This window comes from Tachyglossus aculeatus, chromosome 24 (genome assembly GCF_015852505.1).
Source record: "Tachyglossus aculeatus isolate mTacAcu1 chromosome 24, mTacAcu1.pri, whole genome shotgun sequence".
In the NCBI taxonomy this organism is placed as follows: domain Eukaryota; kingdom Metazoa; phylum Chordata; class Mammalia; order Monotremata; family Tachyglossidae; genus Tachyglossus; species Tachyglossus aculeatus.
In genome coordinates, this window is record NC_052089.1 from 2988142 (window position 1) to 3014179 (window position 26038).

A 26038-nucleotide genomic window follows, 5' to 3' on the forward strand; every position below is an offset into this window, starting at 1 on the left:
GAGCTCTCAAGTGTGTGATCTTTCCACTAGACCACACTGCTTCTCTTCCAGTAAACTATTAGTTCCTTGGAGACAGGGGTTCTGTCTTCCCTTTTTTAACCGTATTCGCTAAATGCGTACTATGTGCCAGGCACTGATTTAAGTGCTGGGAAAGATACAAGCTAGTTAGGTTGGACACAGTCCTTGTCACACACGCGGCTCACAGTCTGAATTCCCATTTTACAGATGAGGTAACTGAGGCACGGAGAAGTTAACTGACTTGCCCAGGGTCACAAAGCAGATAAGTGGCAGAGCCGGGATTAGATCCCACATCCTCTGACTCCCAAGTCCTGTTGCCACTAGGTCATGCTGCTTCTTAGTATAGGATATAGTAGAGTAGAGATAGATATCTATATCTCTCTCTATCTATACCTATCTCTATATCTATATTTATATTCATCCCTATACCTACTATTAGAGACTGTCAGCTCCTTATGGACAGGGAACACATCTGCTAATTCCCTTGTATTGCATTTTCCCGACGGCTTAATACATTGCTCTGCACACAGTGAGTACTCAATAAATAATCACCGTGTTACGGTCTAGGATAGATCAAGGACAATCAGATTACTCACACTCTCTCGTTCACACGGGGCTCATTGTCTAGGAGTGAGGAAAAGCAGGTATTTTGTCCCCAGTCTCCAGATAGGGAAATCAAGGCTGGGTTCAGTGGAAGGGCTGGAATTAGAACCTCAGTCTCCTAATTAATCAGTCAATGGTATATAGGCATTATTGAGTGATTATTATGTGCAGAGCACAATACCAAGGGCTTGGGAGAGTAATAATAATAATTGCGGTATTTGATAAGTGCTTACTGTGTGCCAAGCACAGTACTAAGCGCTGGGATGGAGATAAACTGATCGGGTTAGATACAGTCCCTGCCTGACCTGGGGTTCACATTCTCATACCCCATTGTACTGAGGTAACTGAGGCACAAAGTCAGGTGTCTTGCCCACGGTCACACAGCAGACGCGTGGTAGAGCTGGGATTAGAACTCTTGACCTTCTGACTCCCAGGCCCGTGCCCTATCCACTATGCCAGTTGGTAGACATGTTCCCTGTTCGCACGGTGCTTATGGCCTCGAGGGTTAGACAGACATTAAAATAAATTACAGCCCAGCCCGCACACTCCGCTCCTCTGCCGCTAAATTCCTCACTGTGTCACATTCTCACTTTTCCCGATGTCGACACCTGGCCCATGTCCTACCTCTGGCCTGGAATTCCCTCCGTCTTCACATCGGCCAAACTAGCTCTTTTCCCCCATTCAAATCCGTATTTAGAGCTCATGTTCTCCCGTAGAACTTCCCAGACCTCCCACCTTTTCCTCTGTTCCAGATCCCCTCCCCATTGCCCCATTCCCTCCCTCCGCTATATCCCCCTCCCCACCCGACAGCACTTGTGTATATATGTACAGATTTATTATTCTATTTATTTTATTAATTATGTGTATATATCTATAATTCTGTTTATTTATTTTGATGTTTTTGATGCCTATCTACTTGTTCTGTTTTGTTGTCTGTCTCCCTCCTTCTAGAATGTGAGCCCGTTGTTGGGTAGAGATTGTCTCTGTTGCCGAATTGTATTTTCCAAGCCCTTAGTCCAGGGCTATGCACACAGTAAGTGTTCAGTAAATATGATTGAATTAATAAATAAGTTACGGAGATGAACATAAATGCTTTGGGCTGAGGATGGGGTAAAAAATATCAAATGCTGAAAGGACAGATCCAAGTTCACAGGTGATGCCGTGGGAGAAAGAGTAAGAGAAATAGGGGCTTAATCTGGGAAGGCCTCTTGGAGGAGATGGGATTTTATACCGGGGGAATATTGGTGAGAAGGCGCGGGGAAGGAGGTGGTGTTCTAGGGAAAGAGAATCTGGGACCTGGAGACTAGACATATCCTGGAATAGGCCATGGGGTAGCAAATGGTCCGAGACCAAGAGTGAACCGCAGATCAGACTAGGAAGAAGGTTTGGAGACAGAAAGTAGTGACCGTAGTGAGACTGACTGGAGTTTCTCCATTTGAGACGCACGTTAGTGTGACGGGTCACATGTCCCTCATGGGGCGGTCGCATGAGGCAGGGCCGCTACCCTGCCCATGGGGCCAGAACTCAGAGATGCTGGACCCTATGGAAGCCAGCCCCTAGGAGGCCATAATGAGGCCCCCTCAGTCCAAGGTATGGCCCGCCCCCTGGGGGGAATCCCTCAGGAGTGGCGGGGAGTTTTTCCAGAAAGGCCCGGCCTCGCCGAGAGCCCGTCATGTTCCGAGCGGGAGGAAAGAGGAGCCAGGACCCTTGACATCTCCCTTAGACCCTCCTGTGGCCGACGTCCGGGAGCTGAGGGCACAGGAGTGGTTGAAGGACAGCAGAGACCAGCGCCCGCTCGCTCCAGACTGACCGGTGAGTCTGGGTCGAGGAGAATACAGATGGGAAGTTGTTCACAGGGGGGCTGGCGATGACAGAGAACGAGAGAACGCTCCACCATCTGCTTACATCTCAACGTGTAACACATTTCTCTCCCCCCGGCGTCTCCATCTCGCTCCATCCGCTCGATCTCCTGGGTGGGTGGCAGGGATGGATGGGGTTTGATCAGTGAAACATTTTCAGAGAAGACCAGTCTCCATGTCCCTTGACAGAGCTGGTTATTTCTGCTACACGTTGGCGTTTATTGAGCCACTACGATGTGCAGAGAACTATACAAAAAGCTCTGAAAGAAAAGATTGTGTAAATCTCCGTCCCAAACAGGGGCTCACAATCTCAAAACAAGGGGTGAAAGGGAATCCTACATGTATCTGATTCTTCTTGTTCCTGCTTGAGTGGTGGAAAGGAGAGTGAATCTAGGCGGGTTTGGTGCAATTATGTCAGTTCGGACTCCATACTGGATGGGGCTTCTTGGATAATAATAGTAGTAATAATAAAAATAATAATAATAATAGTGGTATTTGTTAAGTATTTACCATGTGCCAGGCACAGTACTAAGCGCTAGGATGGATACAAGAAAATCGGGTTAGACACAGTCTCTGTCCCACGTGGGGCTTACATTCTCAATCCCCATTTTACAGATGAGGGCAATGAGGAACAGAGCATTGAAATCACTTGCCTAAGATCACACAGAGGACAAGTGGGAAAGCTGGGATTAGACCCATGTTGTTTTGAATCCCAGGTCTGTGCTCTATCCACTAGGCCATGCTGCTTCTCTAATCCAGAAAATATCTCTAACACTGGAATATAAAACAAGAACCTGGAGGTGACTCTTTATCTGGACCTCCCCATTTTCACCTGGTCTTCTGGTCTGATTCCCTTCTGATTCCCCTCTGGTCTGATTCCTTCGTGTAGGATTTATTTTTATTTTCAGATCTCAGCCTTCCTCTGCCCCTGACTCTGTCACCAATTCTCATGGTTCTGAAGCAATTCTGGGTTCCGAGGGTCCTGAGAGAGGAACATTGTCTCTTTCATTCAATCGATCGTATTAATTGAGCCCTTCCTGTGTGCACTGCACTGTACTAAGGCTCGAAACCTCAGTGGGAGTGTGAGGAGGGAGGTTTTTTTTTTAATGGTATTTGCTAAATGGTATTTGCTAAGCACGTTCTATGTGTCAGGCACTGGCACAGGTCCAGGCATAGCTCTGGACCTGCTAGTGTTCGTGTTCTACAGGGTGGTGCCGCCCGCCCTGAACCCCCTAATGTACAGCCTGAGGAACCGTGACGTTAAGGCCGCCCTGGGGGAGGGGGTCCTAGGTGGGAGTAATTTCACCCAGGGTAGAAAGTTCCTAATGATGCCTTAACACTTTCGTTTCTATCTTCTTGGATTGACTCTGAGCAAGGCTCATCCATCTAGAGAAGCAGCGTTTCCTAGTGGAAAGAGCATGGGCCTGGGAATCAGAGGACCTGGATTCTAATCTCGGATCTGTCACGTGTCCACTCTGTGACCTTGGCCAAATCACTTAACTTCTCGTGGCTTCAGTTACTGCATCTGTCAAATGGGGATTAAATCCTACTCCCTCCTATTTAGACTGTAAATGGGACAGGGATTGTGTTCACTTTCATTATTTTGTGTCTACCCCAGCACTTGGTACAGTTCATGGCACATAGTTAGCTCTTAACTAACGCTATTATTATTATTACCCCCATCTTTCAGGGTGCCCTTTTGGCTTGACAATCTTTCTCCTCTCACCCCTACAGGCAGGATCAATTGTGCTAAGCGCTTAGTGGTGCTCTGCTCAATAAACATGATTGAATGAATTGATCAATCAATGAGCTATATTTATTGAACACTTTGTCTGTGTACTGTATTAAGCACTTGGGAGAGTATAACAGACACATTCCCTCCCAAAGCGAAATTACAGTCTATTCAGGGGGGCATACATTAATATCAATAAATATATTATAGATAAGTACATGTGTTCTGGGACTGGGCAGGTGAAAAAGGGAGCAAATCAGGGTGTCGCAGAAAAGGGTGGGGAAAAAAAGAAGTTGGGGCTTAGCCGGGGAAGACCTCTTGGAGGAGATGTACCTTACATGTAGCAGTAGAGTTAAAGATATATAGTGAAGATATACAGTGAGGATATACACTGATATTTGAGTACCCCAATGATAACGCAGCATGATAAGTTGTCATGAGTATGAGGTTGTGAGTCAGGGTAAGAGTCTATGAAACAGGATCATAGTAATAATAATAAGAAGAATAATGGTATTTGCTAAGCGCTTACTGTTCCAAGTCCTGGGGAGGATAAAATAATCAGATTGTCGCAAGTGGGGTTCACAGTCCTAATCCCCATTTTACAGAAGAGGTAATTGAGACACAGAGAAATTAAGTAGCTTGCCCAAGTCCATACAGCAGACCAGTGGCGGAGCCGGGATTCGGACCCACGTCTTCCGACTCCCAAGCCCATGCTCTTGCCACTAAGCCACGTTCTCCCTACAGCTAATTGGTTGTACATATCTGAGTCCAGCCTTGACCTTGAAATTCAGGTGTAAATAACCCCGAGAGAGAGCTGGAAGTCTGTATTTACCTACACTTGGATGTCTTTTAACCAACGCAAATTCTCACGGCAAAGAAGAAGTTAATGTTGTGTGACCTTGGATAGGTCACTTCACTTCCTCTGTGCCTCTCATCTGTAAAATGAGGATAGGGATCTGTAAAATGGGGATCCCTTAGTGAGATAGGGGCTTTGCACAACCACATTCACTTGTATCTATTCTGTCGTTTAAAACAGTGCTTGGCACATAGTAAGGGCTTAACAAGAACAACAACAATAATGATAATAATAGTAATGATAATAATAATAATTACAATAAATGGTTACAGGAGGGGCAGAGGAGCTGGTGGAGAACAATGGATAGAACTGTCGGTAGGAGGGTGGGGAGAAGTGAGGAGGGGTAGCAGGTGACAGAAGGAGTGTAGTCTTAGAGAGGATAGGGAAGTTGGCGAGTTAGATCAGGAGTGGGAGGGTTAAAGTGAGGTCTGGAGGAGGGAGGACTGGTACATCCAAACCATTTTAAAATGGCCAACACACAGCCATGAAACGGATAAAGCCAGTGGATCCCTGACAAAAAACAAGATGGACACCTCTTTATCATCTCCGCAGTTATTCTGGAGGTTCTCACTGTGCGGCACACGCCAGTGTGACTGGTCACAGGGTCCCCAGTGGAGCAGTCACGTGGGGCAGGGCCACTACCCCACCCAAAGTCCCCAAGGTTCCCAGCGGCGCCGGTCCCCCGGGAAGCCAAGCCCAAACAGGACATAATGAGGCCCCTCAGCCCAAGGTGTGACCCGTCCCCTGGTGGGGAGTTCTACAGGAGCGGCAGGGAGCTTTTCCCGAAAGGCCCGGTTTCACCGAGAGCCCGACACGCTCAATACAGGAAGCCAGAGCACCCAGGAACCCGCACACATCCTGGAGATTCTCCTGCGGTCGACGTCCAGGAGTTGAGGGGACGGGAGATGGTTGAAGGACCCCTCTAGCTCCGGTATGACAAGTAAGGCTGGGCCGGGGAGAACACGGATGGATTGTGGTCTTACAGGAGAGCTGGCGGTGACAGAGAACTAGTATCTTCTCACTTCTCCATATGTAAAACCGATCTCTCTCCACGGTGTCTCCAAATTCCCTGGATCTACTGGGTGGGTGGCGGGGACGGGTGGGCATGAATCGGTGACAAACGTTCTGGGTGGCCAATCGATCATATTTATTAAGCACTTACTGTGTGGAGAGCACAGAACTAAGTGCCTGGGAGAATACAATATGATTCGAAGACATATTCCCTGCTCGTAAGGAGTTTACAGTCTAGAAGGGGAAACAAACATTAATAGAAATACATAAAGTATGGATCTATACATAAGTGCTGTGGGATCGAGAGAGCGGCAAATAAAATGGGGAAAATTCAAGTGAAGGGCGACACGGAAGGGAATGGGAGAAAAGGAAATCAGGATTTGGTCGGGAAAGGTCTCTTGGACGAGATGTGATTTTAATAAAGCTGTGAAGGTGGGGATAGTGAACGTCTTTCGGATATGAAGAGGGCGGGCATTCCAGGCAAGAGACAGGACTTGGAAGAGAGGTGGTTGGAGGGAGTGGCGAGATGGAGGTACAGTGAATAGGTTGGCATTAGGGGTGTGAAGTGTGAGGGCTGGCTTATGGTAGGAAAGTAGCTAGTTGAGATAGGATGGGGCGCAGTGATGGGGAGCTTTAAAGATGATGGTAAGGAGTTTCTGTTCAATAATGATAATAATAATACTGGCATTTATTAAGCACTTACTATGTGCAAAGCACTGTTCTAAGCTCTAGGGAGGTAAGGTGACCAGGTTGTCCCACATGGGGCTCACTGTCTTAATCCCCATTTTACAATTGAGGTAATTGAGGCATAGAGAAGTTAAGTGACTTTTCCAAATTCAGACAGCTGACATTTGGTGGAGCCGGGATTTGAACCCATGACCTCAGACTCCAAAGTCCGTGCTCTATCCACTGAGCCATGTTGCTTCTCTCTGACCCACGTTATTTGACGCATAGGTGGATGGACATCCTCTAGATGGTCTTGAGGAATGGGGAAACACGGTCAGAGCTGGTAATGTCTACCACTCAGTCGTGTTTACTAAGCACCTACTATCTGAAGATCATGGTGCCCAGTTCTGAGGAATAGAACAATGGTGGCTACATTAGACACTGTCTGCTGAGAGGGCAGTCACTGACAACTAGATTAGGGTTAAGCTCACATGGGAGATAAAAAGTCTCTCCTATCCCAGATTTGCCATGAAACAGGAGGCTACATCTGGCGAGAGATAATTCATTTGGTTGTGCTCAGCACACAGCTCTGCACATAGTAAGTGATCAAGATATTTGATCGAGTGATGGATTTTGGTTTCCTTCTGCCGGAAGGCTGAAAGTTAAGAAGGATGGATTCTCATGGTCACCCAGTCCACACACATTTGGCTTGTCTAAAACCAACTTACTGTCTGTAATTTGGGCTCATCTATCCCGCTACTGACTCCTACCCCATGACCTTCCAATGGTCTCGAAATCCCTCCGTCTTTATATAATAATAATAATAACAATGATTGCATTTAATAACACTGTTCTAAGCGCTGGGGTAGATACCAGGTTATCAGGTTGGACACAGACCCTGCTCCACATGGGGGTCATGGGCTTAATCCCCAATTTACAGATGAGGAAACTGAGGCACCGAGAAGAGAAGTGATTTGCACAAGGTCAAACAGCAGGCAAGTGGCATAGAAAGGACGGGAACCCAGGTCCTTCTGACTCTAAAGCCCTTGCTCTTTCCACTAGGCCGCGCTGTTTACTCTGACAGCCCATCGCTCTCCCCAGTTTCATAGACTTAGCAAAGTCACTTCTCCTCCAAGAGGCCTTCCCCGACTAAGCCCTCATTTTCCTTACTTCCTCTCCCTTCTGCCTTGCCCTTGAACTTGGATTTGCACCCTTTATTCTGTCCACCCTCATCCTCACAGCACTTATCTACATATTTGAAATGTATTTATGTTTCCCCCTCTAGCTTGTAAGCTCCTTGTGAGCAGCAAATACGTCTGCCAACTGTGCTAAATTACACTCTCCCAATCGCTTAGTATAGTGCTCTGCACGAAGTAAGTGCTCAATAAATACAATTATGGATTTTCAATTGATGGATTGATTTGACTGTCATTGTTGAGGTTCTGAAATAGCTTCCTCCTTGGGCAATCCTTGGGAAATGGTCAACCTCGCTGTCGTGAGCGAATTCCTCCTGCTGGGTTTCTCGGAGGTCCGGGAGCTGCAGCTGACCCACGCCGCGCTGTTCCTCCTGGTCTACCTGGCGGCCCTTATGGAAAACCTCCTCATCGTCGCCATCACCGCCCTCGACCGGCGCCATCCTCACCCCCATGTATTTCTTCCTCAGAAACCTGTCCGTCCTCGACCTCTGCTACATCTCCGTCACCATCCCCCAAACCATCCTCAACACCCTGACCGACTGTAGAGAAATCTCCTTCTTGGGATGTTTTTTCCAGGTCTTCTTTGTGATTCCGTTTGCCGGCACAGAGGTCTCAATGCTCCCGGTAATATCCTAAGACCTATACTTGGCCATCTGTAGTGCTCTGTACTACGAGGTCATCATGAACCACAGGACATGCCTTGAGATGGCAGTCGGTTCCTGGCTTTTCGGGGGAATATCTGGACTCTTTGTTTCAGCTGCGACATTCCCCTAGCCTTTCTGCAGGTCTCATGTGATCGCACAGTTTTTCTGCGACGTCCCGTCTGTCATAAGACTCTCTTGCTCTAAAACGTATGCAGCCTTCAAGGTAGTTGTAGCCACTGGTGCATGTTTCAGTGTTTTCTGCTTCGTCTCCATCGTGGCCTCTTATGCGCGCATCTTCCAGGCCATGCAGAGGATGCCGGCCGCCGAGGGCCGGGCCAAAGCCTTCTCCACCTACCTGCCCCACCTCGTCGTCATCATCGTTTTTTTCTCCACAGCCGCCTTTGCCCACTTAAAACCGACCTCCAGCTCCTCCTTCCGACTGGCCCTGCTGGTGTCCGTGTTCTACACCATGGTGCCCCCTACCCTGAACCCCCTCATCTACATCCTGAGGAACTGGGACGTGAAGATGGCAATGGGGAGAGTCCTGGTTTTGAGTTTTTTCTCCGGAGATAGAAAATTTCACTTCTAGCTCTGACCCTAGACAGACGTGACTATATTGTCTGACGTTGACTTTAGACGGACTTGAGCAGCTTGCAAAGATCTGAGATATTTGTCATTAGAGACTTTTCCTGACTGCACGCTGCCTATTATCAATGTTTTAGACTAGTTTTGTAGAAGAGGTTTTATCCAGCTGTTCTTGACTGGTACTCATATCTAGTTCACATGTATGGGATTAGATCCCTGCACGTGGATTCATCCCCTCTATTCACCACTAGCAGAGGGTACAGCACGAGCCTGGGAGTCAGAAAGAACTGGGTTCTCACCCCGGTTCTGCCACTTGTCTGCTGTGTGACCTTGGGGAAATCACTTAATTTCTCTGGGCCTCAGTTCCCTCATCTGTAAATGGGGATTAATATTGTGGGCCCCATATGTCCAACCTGATTAACTTGTATCTACCCCAGTGGTTAATACAGTGCCTAGTACAAAGTAAGTGCTTAATAAATACCATTAAATAAAATTGAAGAGGTAGCTGCAGAAGGGTGTTTTAGACTTACTTTAGATCCTCACATCTGCCCCAGAAGCCAGGAGGGGGGTACAGGTTGAAACTTTCCAACCACTTAATGCTCTCAGATGTCATTCAATAAACACCAGTATGATTTCTCCTCCTATTACTGTTGTTACTATTATCATTTATTGTATAATATACTTCAATATTTAAGTATTAATTCAACCAGTCAATCAAACTGAAGTACAAAAGAAGGCCAAGAAACAGTCTTTGCACACAAGAAGCTTACACTTTTCAAAAATGTTGTAAATGCTTGTGACACAGAGCCATTCATTGTCAGAACTGGAATGAGTTCTTGGGTTCCTTTTCTTTTTTTTTTTGCCCAATCAAACTGAATATTGGATTGAACCATGAATCACCAAATAGGTGCCTATTCCCCCTACCACGGTATATCTCCAATCCCCAGAGTTGAAAAGAAAAAGCATTATTAATCATGGAAAGAGAATGATGAATCCGTTGAAGTTATTCTAGGAAGGAGTCCCAGAGTGGGAACCACGTGGGACTGGGCAGTTCTTTAGGTTGTGGGGGCCGGGACCGCAGAGGGCTGACGATTCTGGCCTTCCGAGATTCCCGGAAGCCAGGTGTCTCAGAGGAACGCCGGGACCGTCCTCCAACAAGGAATCCCCAAGGAAATAATCCGGTCATCGTCTGATGGCACAGCCATCCGGAGAGCCGAAAGGGAGAGGGAGGATCTTGACAACTCCCACCACTTACCTAGACCTTCCTGTCACCACCACCAGTGTCCAGGACCGACGAGATGGAGTGAGCCTCTCTCTCATCAGAGGTCAGTGATTTCCAGCCTAGCACAGGACGGGGTCTCTGGAGAGGAGCAGAGGAAAGGTGAGGGGCAGGGAAGAGAAATTTCAGTATAGGTCCAGGATATAATAGGAAATTTCCTGTTCTTTATTATTAATAATAATAATTGCGGTATTTGTTAAGTGTTTACCATGTGCCAAACACCATACTCGGTGCTAGATTAGATATGCTATAATTAGACTGGACACTGTACCTGTCCCACATGGGGCTCATGGTCTTGAATCCCATTTTACAGATGAGGAAACCGAGGAAGAGAAAATTTAAGTGACTTGCCCGAGGTCGCCCAGCAGGTAGGTGGTAGGCCGGGATTAAGACTAAGGTCCCCTAGACTCCCAGGACGATCCTCGCTCAACTAGGCTGTGGTGCCTCTCCAAATATGTCGAATTATGTGACCACAATCCTTGCAGATGTTTGCAAATGGAGTAGACTTCTAGGAGTCAGGAATGGATTCAGTGTCGTCCTGAACCAAGGCAGGTTGATTGGAGGGGATGAACAACGTGATTAACTTCTATCTACTCCAGTGCTTAGTACAGTGTCTGGCGCATAGTGAGCGTGAAGAATTACCATAAAAGACCCTTAGATTCCCTCCAACCCAAATCCTTTCTCGTTTCCTGTGAACTTTTCTTTGAAATATTATTCTCAACCCTATATTTTCTAAATGTCCATGGGCAGTCAACGTCAATTCCCAGAAAATGACCACTGTCACCGTGAAGACAGAATTCCCGCTCCTGGGATTCTCGGAGGTCCGGGAGCTGCAGCTGGTCCAGGCTACGCTGCTACTCCTGGTCTTCCAGGCAGCCCTGACGGGTAATCCCCTTATCATCGCCATCACCACCCTCATCCGGCAACTCCACACTTCCATCTACTTCTTCCTCAGGAACCGGTCCCTCATCGAACTCTGCTCCATCTCCGTCACCGTCCCCAACTCCATCCACAACTTCCTGGCCAACAAGACATCAATCTCCCTAGTGGGCTGTGCCTTCCAGGTCTTCTCCGTGGTCTGGTTTGCCAGCGTCGAGCCGTCCTACGACCGCTGCGCTGCCATCTGCTTCCCCCTGACCTACGATATCGTCCTGGCTCGAGGGGCCTGTGGGAAGATGGCCACCGCCTCCTGGTTCGGCGGGGGCCTGTATGCAGCAATGTGTTCAGCTGGGATGTTCTCCCCGTCCTTCTGAGTGTCCATCACCGTCCCTCAGTTCTTCTGTGACGTCCCCTCTCTGCGGAAGATCACCTGCTCCGGGAATCACAACGTCATTGACGCCACTGTGATTTTGGGGGCAGCCTTATGTGTCGTCTGCCCCATTTCCATCGTCATCTTGTGCGCACACATCTTCCGGGTCGTTTTGAGTATTTCGGCTGCCGAGGGCTGGGCCAAAGCCTTCTCCACCTGCCTACCTCCCCTCGGCGTCGTCACTGTTTTCCTCTCTAATAGAATATTTGTCTACGTCAAGCCGCCCGCAGACTCCTCCTTTATCGTGGACCTGCTGGTTTCTGTGTTCTATATGGTGGTGACCCCCTCCCTGAACCTCCTCATCTACAGCCTGAGGAACCAGAACATGAATGCCGCCATGGGCAGGATCCAGAAAGGGTATCTCACCCAGCCTCGACTTTGGAACAAAATGTCTCCTTCCTTGTGCAAATAATCTCACACCACCCCTTAAACAAGGAATTGCCCTTGGAACTAGCCAGATACTTACCTGTCCTACAGGGTTCACAGAAAACGCTGGACGTTGATGAATTGCCAAAGTCTGGGAGGGAGGTGGCTAAGATTGTAGTATAACTGACAATCCAGTTTTGGGGAGGCATCATGGCCTAAAGGAAGGGGAGTCCCTGTAGGCTCTAAGCTCATTGTGGGCAGGGAATGTGTTTAAGAACTCTGTTAAACTGAGCTTTCCCAAGTGCTTACTACAGTAAATCTGATTTTCGGGTAGTTCCAATCCCTGCTCTGACACTAGACCTCTGTGTGACCTTGGGCGAGCCACTTAACTTCTCCGGGCCTCATTTACCTCATTCATAAAATAGGGATTAAGACCGTGACCGCCGCGTGCGACAACCCGATTACCTTGTATCTACTCCAGTGCTTATAACAGTGCTTGGCACATAGCAAGTGCTCAACAAATACCATAATTTTGTTTTAAATATTATCATGGCCTAAACGAATGGGCATTGCTCTAGACTGTAAATTCACTGTGGGCAGGGAACGTGTCTGCCCACTCTGTTATACAGAACTTTTCCAGGTGCTTAGTACCGTGCTAGGCCCAGAGTAAGTGCTTAATAAATATGATTGATTGATTGAGACTTAATTTCTGATGCCAGCTCTGCTACTGACCTGCTTTGTGACCTAGGGCAGTGATGTAAAATCTCTAGAATGTCTCTTCCACTTGCCCTCTGAGTCCCTTTGGGGCAGGAATTGTGTCTGAATTGATTCTTTTCTTTCTACTCCAGCAAGTGGAACAATTTAGGCACACAACCTCTTAATAAATATACTAATGATATCATTATTCATTCATTCATCCAGTCGTGTTTATTGAGCGTGTACTGTGTGCCGAGCGTTATTATTAATGACTATGAAAATATAATGATATGCTCTTTAGCATGACTCTGGGGTTGGGTTTGATAGTTGGAAAATGGGACGAGGTATGGGAGTAGGGAAGAAAGGATGACTGCCACTCCAACTGTCTTGTCAAATCCATCCTCTCTCATCAATCCATCTTTCCTTCCTTCCATCCAAACATCCTCCCAACCATATATCTATCCATCCATCCAGAGAACGGACTTGGGAATCAGAGATGATGGGTTCTAATCCAGGTTCTGTTCCTTGCCTGTCATGTGACCTTGGGCAAGTCACTTCACTTATCTGTGCCTTAGTTACCTCATCTGTAAAAGGGGATTGAGACTGTGAGCCCCATGCGCTACAGGGACTGTGTCCAACCTGATTACCTTGTATCTACTCCAGCACTTAGAACAGTGCTTGACACATAGAAAGCGCTTAACAACGACCATAATTGTTACTTTTATTGTTATCAGTGGTATTTATTGACAACCTCCTGGGTGCAAAACACTGTAGAAAGCTCTCGGGAGAGTTGAAAAGAGATATAATTGCACTATTCCTGCTCTCCAGGAGATTATTATCAAATGGGGGAGATAGAGAATAAATTACATAGAGGAGGAAGGAGATAAGGGAAAGATGAGAAAGGGGATGAACACTTGATTCACGAGTGTAGTTTATATAGTCACTATGAACATAGCTTCAACGGATTTGCAATCAGAACAAGTCATAAGAACAAGTCAGAAAAAGTCAGAAAAAGTCGCTATCCAACCTTGGCCTCACAGACTTCGTCTTCTCCTGGTTCTCCTCTTATCTCTCCGGTCGTTCATTCTCAGTCTCTTTTACAGGCTCCTCCTCCCCCTCCCATCTCCTTACTGTAGGGGTTCCTCAAGGTTCAATTCTTGGTCCTCTTCTATTCTCGATCTACACTCACTCCCTTGGTGAACTCATTCACTCCCACGGCTTCAACTATCATCTCTACGGTGAGGACACGCAAATCTACATCTCTGCCCCTGCTCTCTCTCCCTCCGTCCAGGCTCGCATCTTCTTCTGCCTTCAGGACATCCATCTGGATATCTTTCCGCCGACTAAAACTCAACATGTCCAAGACAGAACTCCTTGTCTTCTCTCCCAAGCCCTGCCCTCTCCCTGACTTTCCCATCACTGTTTACGGCACTACCATCCTTCCCGTCTCACAAGCCCGCAACACTGGTGTCATCCTCGACTTGGATCTCTCGTTCACCGCTCACATCGAAGCCATCACCAAAACCTGCCGGTCTCAGCTCCACAACATTGCCAAAATCCGCCCTTTCCTCTCCATCCAAACCGCTACCCTGCTCGTTCAATCTCTCGTCCAATCCCGTCTGGATTACTGTATCAGCCTCCTCTCCGATCTCCCATCCTCCTGTCTTTCCCCAATTCAATCCATACTTCACGCTGCTGCCCGGATTGTCTTTGTCCAGAAACGCTCTGGGCATGTTACTCCCCTCCTCAAAAATCTCCAGTGGCTACTGATCAATCAATGCATCAGGCAGAAACTCCTCACCCTCGGCTTCAAGGCTCTCCATCACTTCGCCCCTGCCTACCTCACCTCCCTTCTCTCCTTCTACAGCCCAGCCCGCACCCTCCGATCCTCTGCCGCTAATCTCCTCACCGTGCCTCGTTCTCACCTGTCCCGCCGTCGACCCCCGGCCCACGCCATCCCCTGGCCTGGAATGCACTCCCTCCGCACAACTGCCTAGGTAGCTCTCTTCCTCCCTTCAAGGCCCTACTGAGAGCTCACCTCCTCCAGGAGGCCTTCCCAGACTGAGTCCCCTCCTTCCTCTCCCCCTCCTCTCCCTCTCCACCCCCCTCCCTACCTCCTTCCCTTCCCCACAGCACCTGTATATATGTGTGTACGTATTTATTACTCTATTTATTTATTTATTTTACTTGTACATATTTATTCTATATATTTTATTCTGTTAATATGTTTTGTTTTGTTCTCTGTCTCCCCCTTCTAGACTGTGAGCCCACTGTTGGGTAGGGACCATCTCTATATGTTCCCAACTTGTACTTCCCAAGCGCTTAGTACAGTGCTCTGCACACAGTCAGCGCTCAATAAATACGATTGAATGATTGAATTAATAAGAAGCAGCGTTTCCTAGTGGGTGGTGTGCAGTCCTGGGATTCAAATGGACATGGGTTCTGATCTCGGTTCTACCACGTGTCTGCTGTGTGACCTGGGGCAGCATCGCTTAACTTTTCCGTGCCTCAGTTCCCTCACCTGTAAAATGGAGAATGAGATATGAGCCCCACGGGGGACATGGACTCTGTCCGATCTGATTAGCTTGTAATTACTCCAGCACTTAATATAGTGCCTGATATATAGTAAGCCTTTCACAAAGGCCATAAGAAAAAGTTACAGTTGGCTGATTGACAGATTGAGTGTCTCAGTTGTGAATTAGACAAAAGTGAACCATTCACCGTGTCTAAAGACTGTCTTTGAAAACAGGAACATTTGGGAAGCTGGGATGCAGATGCTGCTGTTTCCACGGGAACCCCAAGGGCTCAAACCATCACTGATGCTGCAAGGGACCGGGCCTTTGTCTCGCAGGAACCTCAGGAACCACGTGAACAGAGGTTGCTTGTCTTGTCCAGCCCACGATGTCTCTCGGCAGGGCCCTGAGCTATCATCCTGGGATCCCCCTCTGAACAGCTCCTACTTTATCTAGAGGGACGAGGCCCCAGCTGAAGAGCTTCTCAGGTCTGAGGGAGATCGGGGATTGGCCGACAGCTTCTCTCTATTCCTTTCTGGCTGACCGAATCCAGGATTCTGAGGGGAAAGAGGGGACCAACCCTGACCTGTAGAGTTCAGCGACCCCCAGACCCACGCTGACCCAGTGAGATTGGCTGGGGGTGACTGGGATGGAGGGCCAGAATGGTACCAGGATGAGGATGGACGAGATGGAGCCAGGCCAGGGTCTACGTTAAGGATCGTGACAGGGCTACGGCCCCCAGTGAGGCAGGGGTGCTAGTAGGAGGGGAGGTATTTTCCAGTTCAGTAACCCCAACCGTCATACACGTCTGCTCCTTCCTCTTCAAACCTCCTTGCCAACTACCTGCCAGGCTATGGTGCTTCAGTACAGTATCAGCACTGTAGACAGTCACCTTGGCCCTCAGCAGGTCCCGGAATCCTTTTTAGAGGGTAAATTACAGCCAGGGCTTAGAGACTGTGACCAGCTTGGGACAGCAACTGACACTATTAGCAATTCCTCCATGTAAGAGTTCTTCCCAAATGTTGGGAGAAGACAAATAGTGGGAAAGATTGTAATCCCTGCCCGCATGGGCTTTCCAGTCGAGTGGGCTAGGTTTACACGGTCTAATTTACTATCTGTCACTTAATCTTAAATCATATTTATTGAGTGTTTATTGTGTGCACTAAGCACTTGGAGAGTAATAATAATAATAGTTGTTAAGCTCTTACTATGTCCCAAGAACTGTCCTAAGAGCTGGGGTAGATACAAGTTAAGCAGGTTGGATACAGTCCTGGATCCACATGGGGCTCACAGTCTTAACCCCCATTTTACAGGTGAGGTAACTGATGCTCAGAGAAGATAAATGATTTGCCCATGGTTACACAGCAGACATGAGGCAGAGCCAGAATTAGAACCCAGTTCCTTCTGACTCCTCTGACTCCCAGGTGCTTTATCCACCTAAAACAACATAACAGACACATTCCCTGTCCCTTCTAGAAGAAAAAAAGAAGGGAAAGATGAATATGCAATTATTGCGTGCCACTGTACAGATGAGGAAACTCAGGCCCAGAGAAGTGAAGCGACTTGTCTAAGGTCTCACAGCACCAAACAGACAGAGGCAGAATTAGAACCCCAGTCCTCTGACTCCCACAAAGCTATGTTTGGGAGAGAACAATAGAACAGAGCTGGTAGATGTGTATGCTGCCCTCAAGGAGCTCACAGTCAGGAAGAGAACGCCTGGGCCTATGATTTTTCCACTAAATGAGGATGGAAATGAGTTGATTTGCAATTGAGCTAGGTGACGTGGGTATAGAGGGCTGGGAAATGAATCTGGGTAGCTGTTTGGAGGAGGCCGGGCTTTTAGCAGTGCTCAGAATTCAGAAAGAACTGTGCTCGCTCTGATTTTGAGTGGATAAGAGAGGGAGTTCCAGCCTAGGATGGAAACGAGACAGTCGATCGTAAGCAACAACTAGAAAGTTGCTTTTAGAGCTGAGAAGACGTGTTGAACAATGACAAGGGGGTGAAATGCAGTCGTAGGGCGGAGAGCCTTCAAGCCGATTGAGTTTTTGATGCTTGTGAAAAGACAGAACTTGCCCTGAGGGGAGGTTGAGGAGAGGAGAGATGTAAGCTGAATCATGTTTTAGTAAAGGACTAGGTGAATGATTATGTTTGCTTTTGTTTGTGTGAGTCCAATAGTGAATGCAGATACGTGAGCAAATGGAATCAGTTTGGAATAAACGGATTTTTTGTGTTGTTGTTTGTTTGTTGGGTTTTTTTATGGTATCGTTAAGTGCTTACTATGTGCTAGGTACTGTACTAAGCACTGGGGTGGATAAAAGATAATCATCTTGGGCATAGTCCATGCCTCATAGGCTGCTCACAATTGTAATCCCCAATTTAAAGACGAGGTACCTGAGGTGCACAGAAGGTAATTATCTGGTCCCAGGTCACACAGCAGACAAAGAGAGGAGACAGGATTAAAATCCAGGTCCTTCGTTCTACCAGGCCCATTCTCTCTCCACTAAATGGACGGATTTATATGTAAAGGCACTTCTTGTTTGACTGTAAAACCACCGAAAACATTTCACAACAGTCATGGACATAGCTTTGTGTTTCCTGACCTCTGCTATCTGCTATTCATTACAGTTTCGTCTCCTCAATCAAAACTAATTTTCTAGATATTTATTAAGTGCTTACTATGTGCCAAGCAAAGTACCAAGTGGTAGGGGAGATTCAGGGCAATCTGGTAGAACACAGACATTGTCCCCCAAGGGATTCACAGACCAAGTAGAAGGGAAAACAGGTATTAAATCCTCATTTTACTATTGAGAAAAGTGGGACATAGAGTAATTAAGTCACTTTCTCATGGTTAAGCAGCCGATAAGTGGTAGATTCGGGATACGAATCCAAGTCCTCTGACTTCTAGGTCTGTGTTTTTCCCAATAGTGCATCCTGCTTCTACACGGTTCGAACGTGGTGCTTCCAATAGAATGGAAGCTCCTTGGGGGCAGTGATCATATGTAGTAATACCGTGTTCTCTGTAGGTACTCAATATATAGAATTGATTGACATAGTCCTATTCCTTCACCGCCAACATCAATGTTTCTACATTGTAGTCTTTCCTCTTCCTGTCCAGCAAGTCCACATCATTCCCCAGAAATGGTCAATGTCTCCACGGTGAACTCAAAAATAATTTTGTATTCAATAACTGTCTCCTCTCCATAGAGAATCACCAGCAAGTGTCCTGTCAGTTCCTTCACTCATCCCATCAATGGACTCCAACTTTGAGTCTTCCCTCATCACATGCAGAAAGTCAATGCTGCATCCCTAAAATGTCCAATGTCTCCACGGTGACGGGATTCTTCTTGCTGGATTTCTTGGAGATCTGGGAACTGCATTTGGTCCATGACGCAGTTCTTCCTGGTTTACCTGGAGCCCTTCCGGGGAATCTCGTGATCGTCATCATCAGTGCCCTCGACCGGCACCTCCAAACCCCCATGTACGTCTTCCTCAGGCACCTGTCTGTCCTCGGTCTTTGAAACATCTCTGTTATCATCGCCAAGTCGGTCGTCATCTCCCTGACCGATCATTTTTCCATTTCCCTCCTGGCCTGTGAGGCCCAAGTCTTTTTGGTGGTTATCTTTGCTGTTTCAGAGCTGTTCGTCCTCAAGGCCATGTCTTACGATCGCTACGCTGCCATCTGACCCCCCTTGCGCTATGAGCTCATTATGGCCATCAGGGTTAGTGGAAAGATGGCGGCCCCCTCCTGACTCAGCGTGATGCCGTTTGGGGTCTTGGATTCAGCTTCGACTTTCTCCCTGAGGTTCTGTGGGTCCAACATCGTCCAGCAGGTCTTCTGTGATGTCCCTTCCCTGCTGAGGATCTCCTGCTCCGAGGACCACGACGCCATCAATGTGAGCATAACCACTGGGGTACCGTTAGCTATCGTCCGCTCCATTCTCATCATCGTCTCATATGTGCGCGTCTACCGGGCCGTGCTGAGGATACTGGCCACCGAGGTCTGGGCCAAAGCCTTCTCCACCTGCATGCCCCATCTCACAGTCTTCACTGTCTTCCTCTCAACTGAAGCCGTTGCCTACCTCAAGCCTGTGTCAGACTCCACCTCTCCCCTGGACCTGCTGGGAAGGTTCTACACCGTGGTGCCCCCACCCTGAACCCTGTCATCCACAGCCTGAGGAACCTGGACATCAAGGCCTCCCTGGGGAGAATCCTAAAGGGGAGATACCTCCTCCCTCCTCTAAGGGACAAAATGTCTGTTTCCTTTTGCTGATTATCCCATTCCTCACCAGGGTTCTTACTGTGGGGTTATCCATATAAAGAGCTGTACAAAAAGAAAATCCAGAGCCTGAGGACAGAGGTTGATAAGACGTGTATGACTGTAAGCCCAGTTTGGGCAGGGATTGTCTCTCTTTATTCTGAATGGTACTTTCCAAGTGCTTAGTACAGTACACACAGTACCATTATAGTATTGTAATGGTGCACACAGTAAGCACTCAATAAATATGATGGAAACAATGAGTGATTGACAAACGATTGTTCGGGCGACATCATGGCTTTGTGGAATGAGAAGTGGCTGGAAGACATGAGATTTGAAAGGTCTGCACGGTTCTGCCACCAGCCTGCTGTATGGCCTTGGTACAGCCACGTAACCTCTTTGGGTCTATCTGTAAAATCGGGATTCAATATGTCTCTGTCTCCTACATTCTGAGTCCCTGTGGGTCAGGAAACGTGACCGATCTGATCAGTTTGTTTCTAATCCAGGACCTGGCATTCTTTTATAAGTACATTCTTAATATATTCAATAATGAGAATATTGATACTACTACTGACAACAGTAATTCTATGCATTTTTAAGATCTCTCTTCGTGGTTATGAAAATCAGAAAATCGGAGGGTGAAAAGGGAGAAGGGACACAGTCATGAAAACTGCCCCCCACATTTGACTACCTGTTTACTTGTTTTGATGCCTATCTCCCCTTTCTAGACTGTGAGACCTTTGCGGACAGGGATTGTCTCTGTTGCAGAATTGTACTTTCCAAGCATTTAGTATAGTACCCTGCATATTGCAAGCACTCAATAAATACGATTGATTGAATTGATTAATTTGACTGATCAAATCCTTGCCTCGAATCCATTCGTTCATCATCCATCCATCCATCCGAACGTCCATCTGTCCATCGGCCCGTCTGTTCACCCATCTGTCTGTCCATCCATCCATCAATCCATCCATAATAATAATATCATCAATCGTCATCAGTCGTATTTATTGAGCGCTTACTGCGTGCAGAGCACTGTATTAAGCGCTTATAATAATAATAGTGGTGTTTGCTAAACACTTACTATGTGCCAGGCATAGTACTATGTTCGTTGGCAGATACAAGCTAATCAGGTTTTACACAGACCCTGTCCCACATGGTGCTTACAGTCTCAATCCCCATTTTACAGATGAGATAACTGAGGCACAGTTAAGCAAACTGCTTTTCCTAAGGTCACATAGCAGACAATCCACCCATCCATCCATCCACCTATCCGTCCATTTACCCACCCACCCTTCTATCCATCTATCCATCCAACAACCCATCCATGCATCCATCTATCCATGCATCAATCCATCAATCAATGATATTTATTGATTGCATCTTGGGTGTACAGTACTGTAGTGAACCCTTCAGAGAGATCAAAATAAATTAAACACCATCCCTGCTTTCAAGGAGCTTAAAATGTAACAGGGGAGAAAGACACTGAATTAATTAATGAAAGAATGAAGAAGAAAATGGAAAGAATGTTAAATAGATGACTATGTGCTTACAGAGTACATTTTATAAAAGACACTATGTACAAAACTATAATGGCGGGTGTGAGTACAAAAATGGAGACGTGATCTAAGATGCTGATTGGTAGATAGGAGAAGATGACTTAGGGATAAGAAAAATTAATCGTACGAGGTATCCTGGAAGGGCTTTCAAGATGCCGAAAGCTGTGCTCTGATGGACGGGAAGGGGAGAGGAGGAAATGTGATACCCACTCAGTATCAGTGAATCCTTTCCATCACCCAGTTCTCAGAACCTCTCAGCCTCTCCCAAACTGATAATAATAATAACGATAATAATCATTGCACTTGTTAAAAACTTACTATGTGTCAAGCACTGTTCTAAACGCTGGGGTAGTTACAAAGTAATCAGGTTGCCCCACCTGGAGTTCACAGTCTTAATCCCCATTTTCCAAATTAGTCAACTGAGGGACAGAGAAGATAGGTGTCTTGCCTAAGGTCACATAGCAGACAAGTGGCAGACCCGGGATTAGAACTCACGTCCTCTGACTCCCAAGCCCTGGCTCTTGCCACTAACCTATGCTGCTTCTCTGGGTTGATCCCGCAAGCCAGCTCGGGGGAGGGTCTTAGGATGGATTTACAGTCATTTTTCGTTCTCTCCAGATATGCAGTCCGAAGCTTCAGAAAATACAATAGATTAAATGACCGATTGATTGTTTGACGTCATGAACAAAATGAAACTCAAAGAAGCAGCGTCACCTAGTAGATAGAGCATGGACTTGGGAATCAGAATGATCTGGGTCCTAATCTCAGCTCTGCTACTTTTCTGCTGTGTGTCCTTGGGTAAATCTCTTCATTTCCCTGGGCTTCAATTTCCTAATCTGCAAAAATGGGGATTGAGGCTGTGAGTCCCATGTGACACAGGGACTATGTCCAACCTGATTAGCTTATATCGAATACCAGGACTGACTACAGTGCCTGGCACTTAGGAAGCGCATAACAGGTACCATTGAAGAAAATAGAAAGAAGCTGAAGCGCCCACTCGTTGTTCCAGAAGATCACTAAAAGCGGGAATGGTTAGGATGCTGTTCCCACGGGAACCATGCAGACAATGCCACCACCGGATTCTCATCTCTGTGGGATCTCAAAGACTGTGGGGGACAGGTCGTCATTGTCCGGTCCTCCGGAGACGCCCCTCAGAGCAGTGGTGAATTTATCTAAGAGGATGGGGGCCCTGTCTTGAAAGTGCATTTCAGTGTCTGCGGAAGAGCAAAGAGGGGCTGACGGCTCCTCGCTGTCCCTCCGTGGCCGTTGCACCCAAGAGTCCGAGGAGAGAGGGGGGGGCCTGCCTAGCCCAGGGTGGTCTGGGGTCCTCCAACCCCATGCTGGCCCAGTGAGAGTGACCGAGGCTGGGGAGGCCCAGGGAGGGACTATCAGGCTAATCGATGTGAGTGTGAGGGTCACTCTGGGAAGACGTTTGTACCTGGGGTTCAGGGTGGAGTTGGAACTAGGGATACATACACAAGCAGAGAGAAAACATTGCCCCTACGGTATCCCCCTTGACCCCTCCACCCACCGCCCAAACCCTGGCTACCGTGATTGCCGGGATAGGACGTTATTACATGGAGTCAGCCCCGTCCTGTGGTGACTTCAACCATTTGCTCAACCCTCCGGGCAGGGACAAGAGAGCATGACTGAGACTGCAACAGCCAGATGATTCATCACCAATTCCTCCTCACAGGACTTCCCCCAGAAATCTTAACACGATGCAAGAGAGAAGCAGTGTGCCTAGTGGATAGAGCATGGGCTGGGAATCAGAGGCCTTGGGTTCTAATAACGGCTCCACTTCTTTTTATTTTTTAACGGTATTTGCTAGTGCTTACTACGTGTCAAACATTGTTCTATGCATAGGGCAAGTTAATCTGGTTGGACACAATCCCTGTACCTCAGGGGTTCACAGTCTGAACAGGAGGGAGAACAGGAGAACTGAGGCACAGGGAAGATGAGTGACTTGCCCAAGCTTACACAGCAAGCAACTGGAAGAACTGGAAATAGAGCCCAGTCCCATGTTCTTTCCACTGGGCCAGGCTGCTTCTCTTCTGGGTGATTTGGGACAAGTCATTTCGCTTCTCTGTGCCTCAGTTCCCTCATCTGTAGGATTGGGACTGAGACTGTGAGCCCTGTTGGGGATGGGGATTGTGACCCACCCAATTTTCTTATATTCACCCCAGAGCTTAGTGCGGTGCCTGGCACATAGTGAGAGTTTAATAAATACCATAAAAAGAGAGGTAAAATAATAATGGTATTTGTTATTCTCTTAGTATGTTCCAAGCACTGTTAAGGCATGATCCCTGCCCTCAATGACTTCCCAATCTAATGGGCTAGATAGGCAAAATGTCATTTACAACTGGGAGGAGAAAAGAATGGAACAATGGATGTGTGGATGAGAAGCAGCCTGGCTTAGTGTAAGGAGCACGGGCGTGGGAGTCAGAGGTCCTGGGTTCTAATCTCAGCTCTGCCACTTGTCAGCTGTGTGACTTCGGGTAAGTCAATCAATTTCTTTGTGCCTCCGTTGCCTCATCTGTAAAGTGAGGATTAAAACTGTGAGCCCCAGGTGGGACAACCTGATTACCTTCTATCTCCCCTGTGCATAGACCAGTACTTGGCACATAGTAAGCACTTAACAAATACTATCATTATTATTATTATCAATTATTGCTTGATTATCATATTTTTTGAGTGCTTAGTGTGTGCAGAGCAGTAAACTGAGTGCTGAGGAGAATTCTCTATAAAAGAGTTGGTAGACATGTTCCTTGCCCAAAAGGGGCTCACCGATTATGGGGGAAGTAGACATTAATCAGTCAACCAATCAGATACAATTATCGAGCTTTTACTTTGTGCAGAGCACTGTACTAAATGCTTGGAGGAATACAATGTAAATGAGTTGGTAGATATGTATCCTCAAGGATCAGCGGGGGGTCAGCAGATGCATCAAGTCAAGATGGTCACTGACTGATGATGGGAAGAAGTGAATTAGCTAAATCCTCCTTGAGAAGGTGGAATTCGAGAGGATTTTTGAGGGTGGGAAATCTTCGGCCTGGGGATTTCCAGGATGGATTTCCAGGCCAAAGGAAGGGTGGCAGCCAGAGGTGGGAGGAGGAAGTGTCGAAAGCGAGTCGCATTAAAAAGGTTCTTTGGGGAGGGTTGGTTGAAGAAAGCAGATAATAAGGATAGTTAAAACAGGTGGATGACACTGAAGACAGTGAAATCAACCCAACTACAATCCGTTATTTCTCTAGGCTGTAAACTCGTTGTGGGCGGGGACTGTGTCTTTTTATCATTTTATTGTACTCTCCCCAGCATTTAGAACAGTGCTCTGCTCACAGTAAGTGATTCATAAATATTACTGAAGGAATACAGTTTCTGCTTCACAGGAACTGCTGCAATCCCGGCCCCTGTCCTGGGAGCTGTGTGTGTTTGTGTGTGTGTGTGTGTGTGCGCGCGCGCGCGCACGCACGCACGCAAAGTATTAGGTAGCGGGAGCAGCGAACAAGTTCAGGTAGTGGGGAACGTTGAAGACGATGATAGAAAAAGATCTCCCTCCAAACTGTAAATTCCATGTCGGCAGGGAATGTGTCTACCAACTCTGTTGGGGTGGCCATGGGGAGACGATCTCAGGAATTCCCTTTACGTTGACCAAAATAATGTGAAAATCTGGATCTTTCATTATCCCTCCCGGATAAGTAACTCAAAGATAATTTTGAATTCAGTAACTGTCTCCTCTCCTTGGAGAATCACTAGCAAATGTCCTGTCAGTTTCTTCACTCATCCCATCAATGAACTCTAACTTTGGATCTTCCCTCATCCACTGCAGAAAGTCAATGCTGCCTCCCACAAATGCCCAACATCTCCACGGTGACGGGATTCCTCCAGCTGGGATTCTCGGAGGTCCGGGAACTGCAGCTGGTCCACGCTGCGCTGTTCCTCCTGGTCTACCTGGTGGCTCTGATGGGGAATCTCCTCATCGTCGCCATCACCGCCCAATACCGGAGCCTCCACACCCCCATGTACTTTTTCCTCAGGCCCCTGTCCGTCTTCGACCTCTATTACATGTCCATCACCGTCACCAAATCTGTCGTCATCTCCCTTATGGACTGCATACAAATCTAGTTCCTAGGCTGGGGAGCTCAGTTCTGTCGGGTGATTTTCTTTGGACGTGCAAAATATTTTGTCCTCGCATTTATGCTTCTATCTGCCTCTCACTGCGCTATGAGGACGTCATGAACAGAGTGGCCTGTGGGAAGATGGCGGCCTCCTCGTGGTCATTGGGGGCCTGATTGGAGTCTTGTTTTCAGCTCCGACTATCTCCCTGTCCTTCTCCGGATCCAACATTTTCCAGCAGTTTTTCTGTGACGTCTGCTCCCTGCTGAAGATCACCTGCTCCGAGGACCACGTCGCCGTCGACGTGAGCGTCACTACAGGGGTAGCCTTAAGCGTCGTCTGCTTCATTCTCATCATCGGCCCGTACGTACACATCTCCCTGGCCGTGCTGAGGATGCCGGCCGCCGAGAGCCAGGTCAAAGCCTTCTCCACCTGCCTGCCTCACCTCGCCGTTGTCACTCTCTCTGTCATGACTTCTTTCTGTGCTTACCTGAAACCACCCTCAGATTCCCCCTCAGTACTGGACCTGCTGGTGTCCGTATTCTATACCATGGTGCCCCCCGCCCTGAAACCCCTCATCTACAGCCTGAGTTACCGGGATGTGAAGGCCTGCCCAGGGGAGGGGGGTAGGCTCGGAGTGGTTTCCATCTTGAGTATGTGAAGTCACCATTCCTGGCATCCTGGAGTTAACATGACCAAAGTGAATGACCCCAGCCTCTAACAGAGATCAGATCTTTGTGTGTTTCACCAACAGACCACCCTATGGGAAGGAAAA

General features: G+C 47.6%; 1 protein-coding gene across 1 annotated transcript; it reads left to right on the forward strand.

The window, feature by feature from the left end:
- The first annotated feature begins 2488 nt into the window (after window positions 1-2488).
- Window positions 2489-19016, forward strand: LOC119945054 (olfactory receptor 14A2-like). The gene is made up of 8 exons (XM_038766049.1): window positions 2489-2594; window positions 8549-8565; window positions 8716-8808; window positions 11286-11410; window positions 11540-11663; window positions 11754-12115; window positions 15570-15697; window positions 18967-19016. Exons 1-8 carry the CDS (start codon window positions 2489-2491, stop codon window positions 19014-19016), a joined length of 1005 nt encoding a protein of 334 aa, XP_038621977.1.
- Window positions 19017-26038: the final 7022 nt, after the last annotated feature.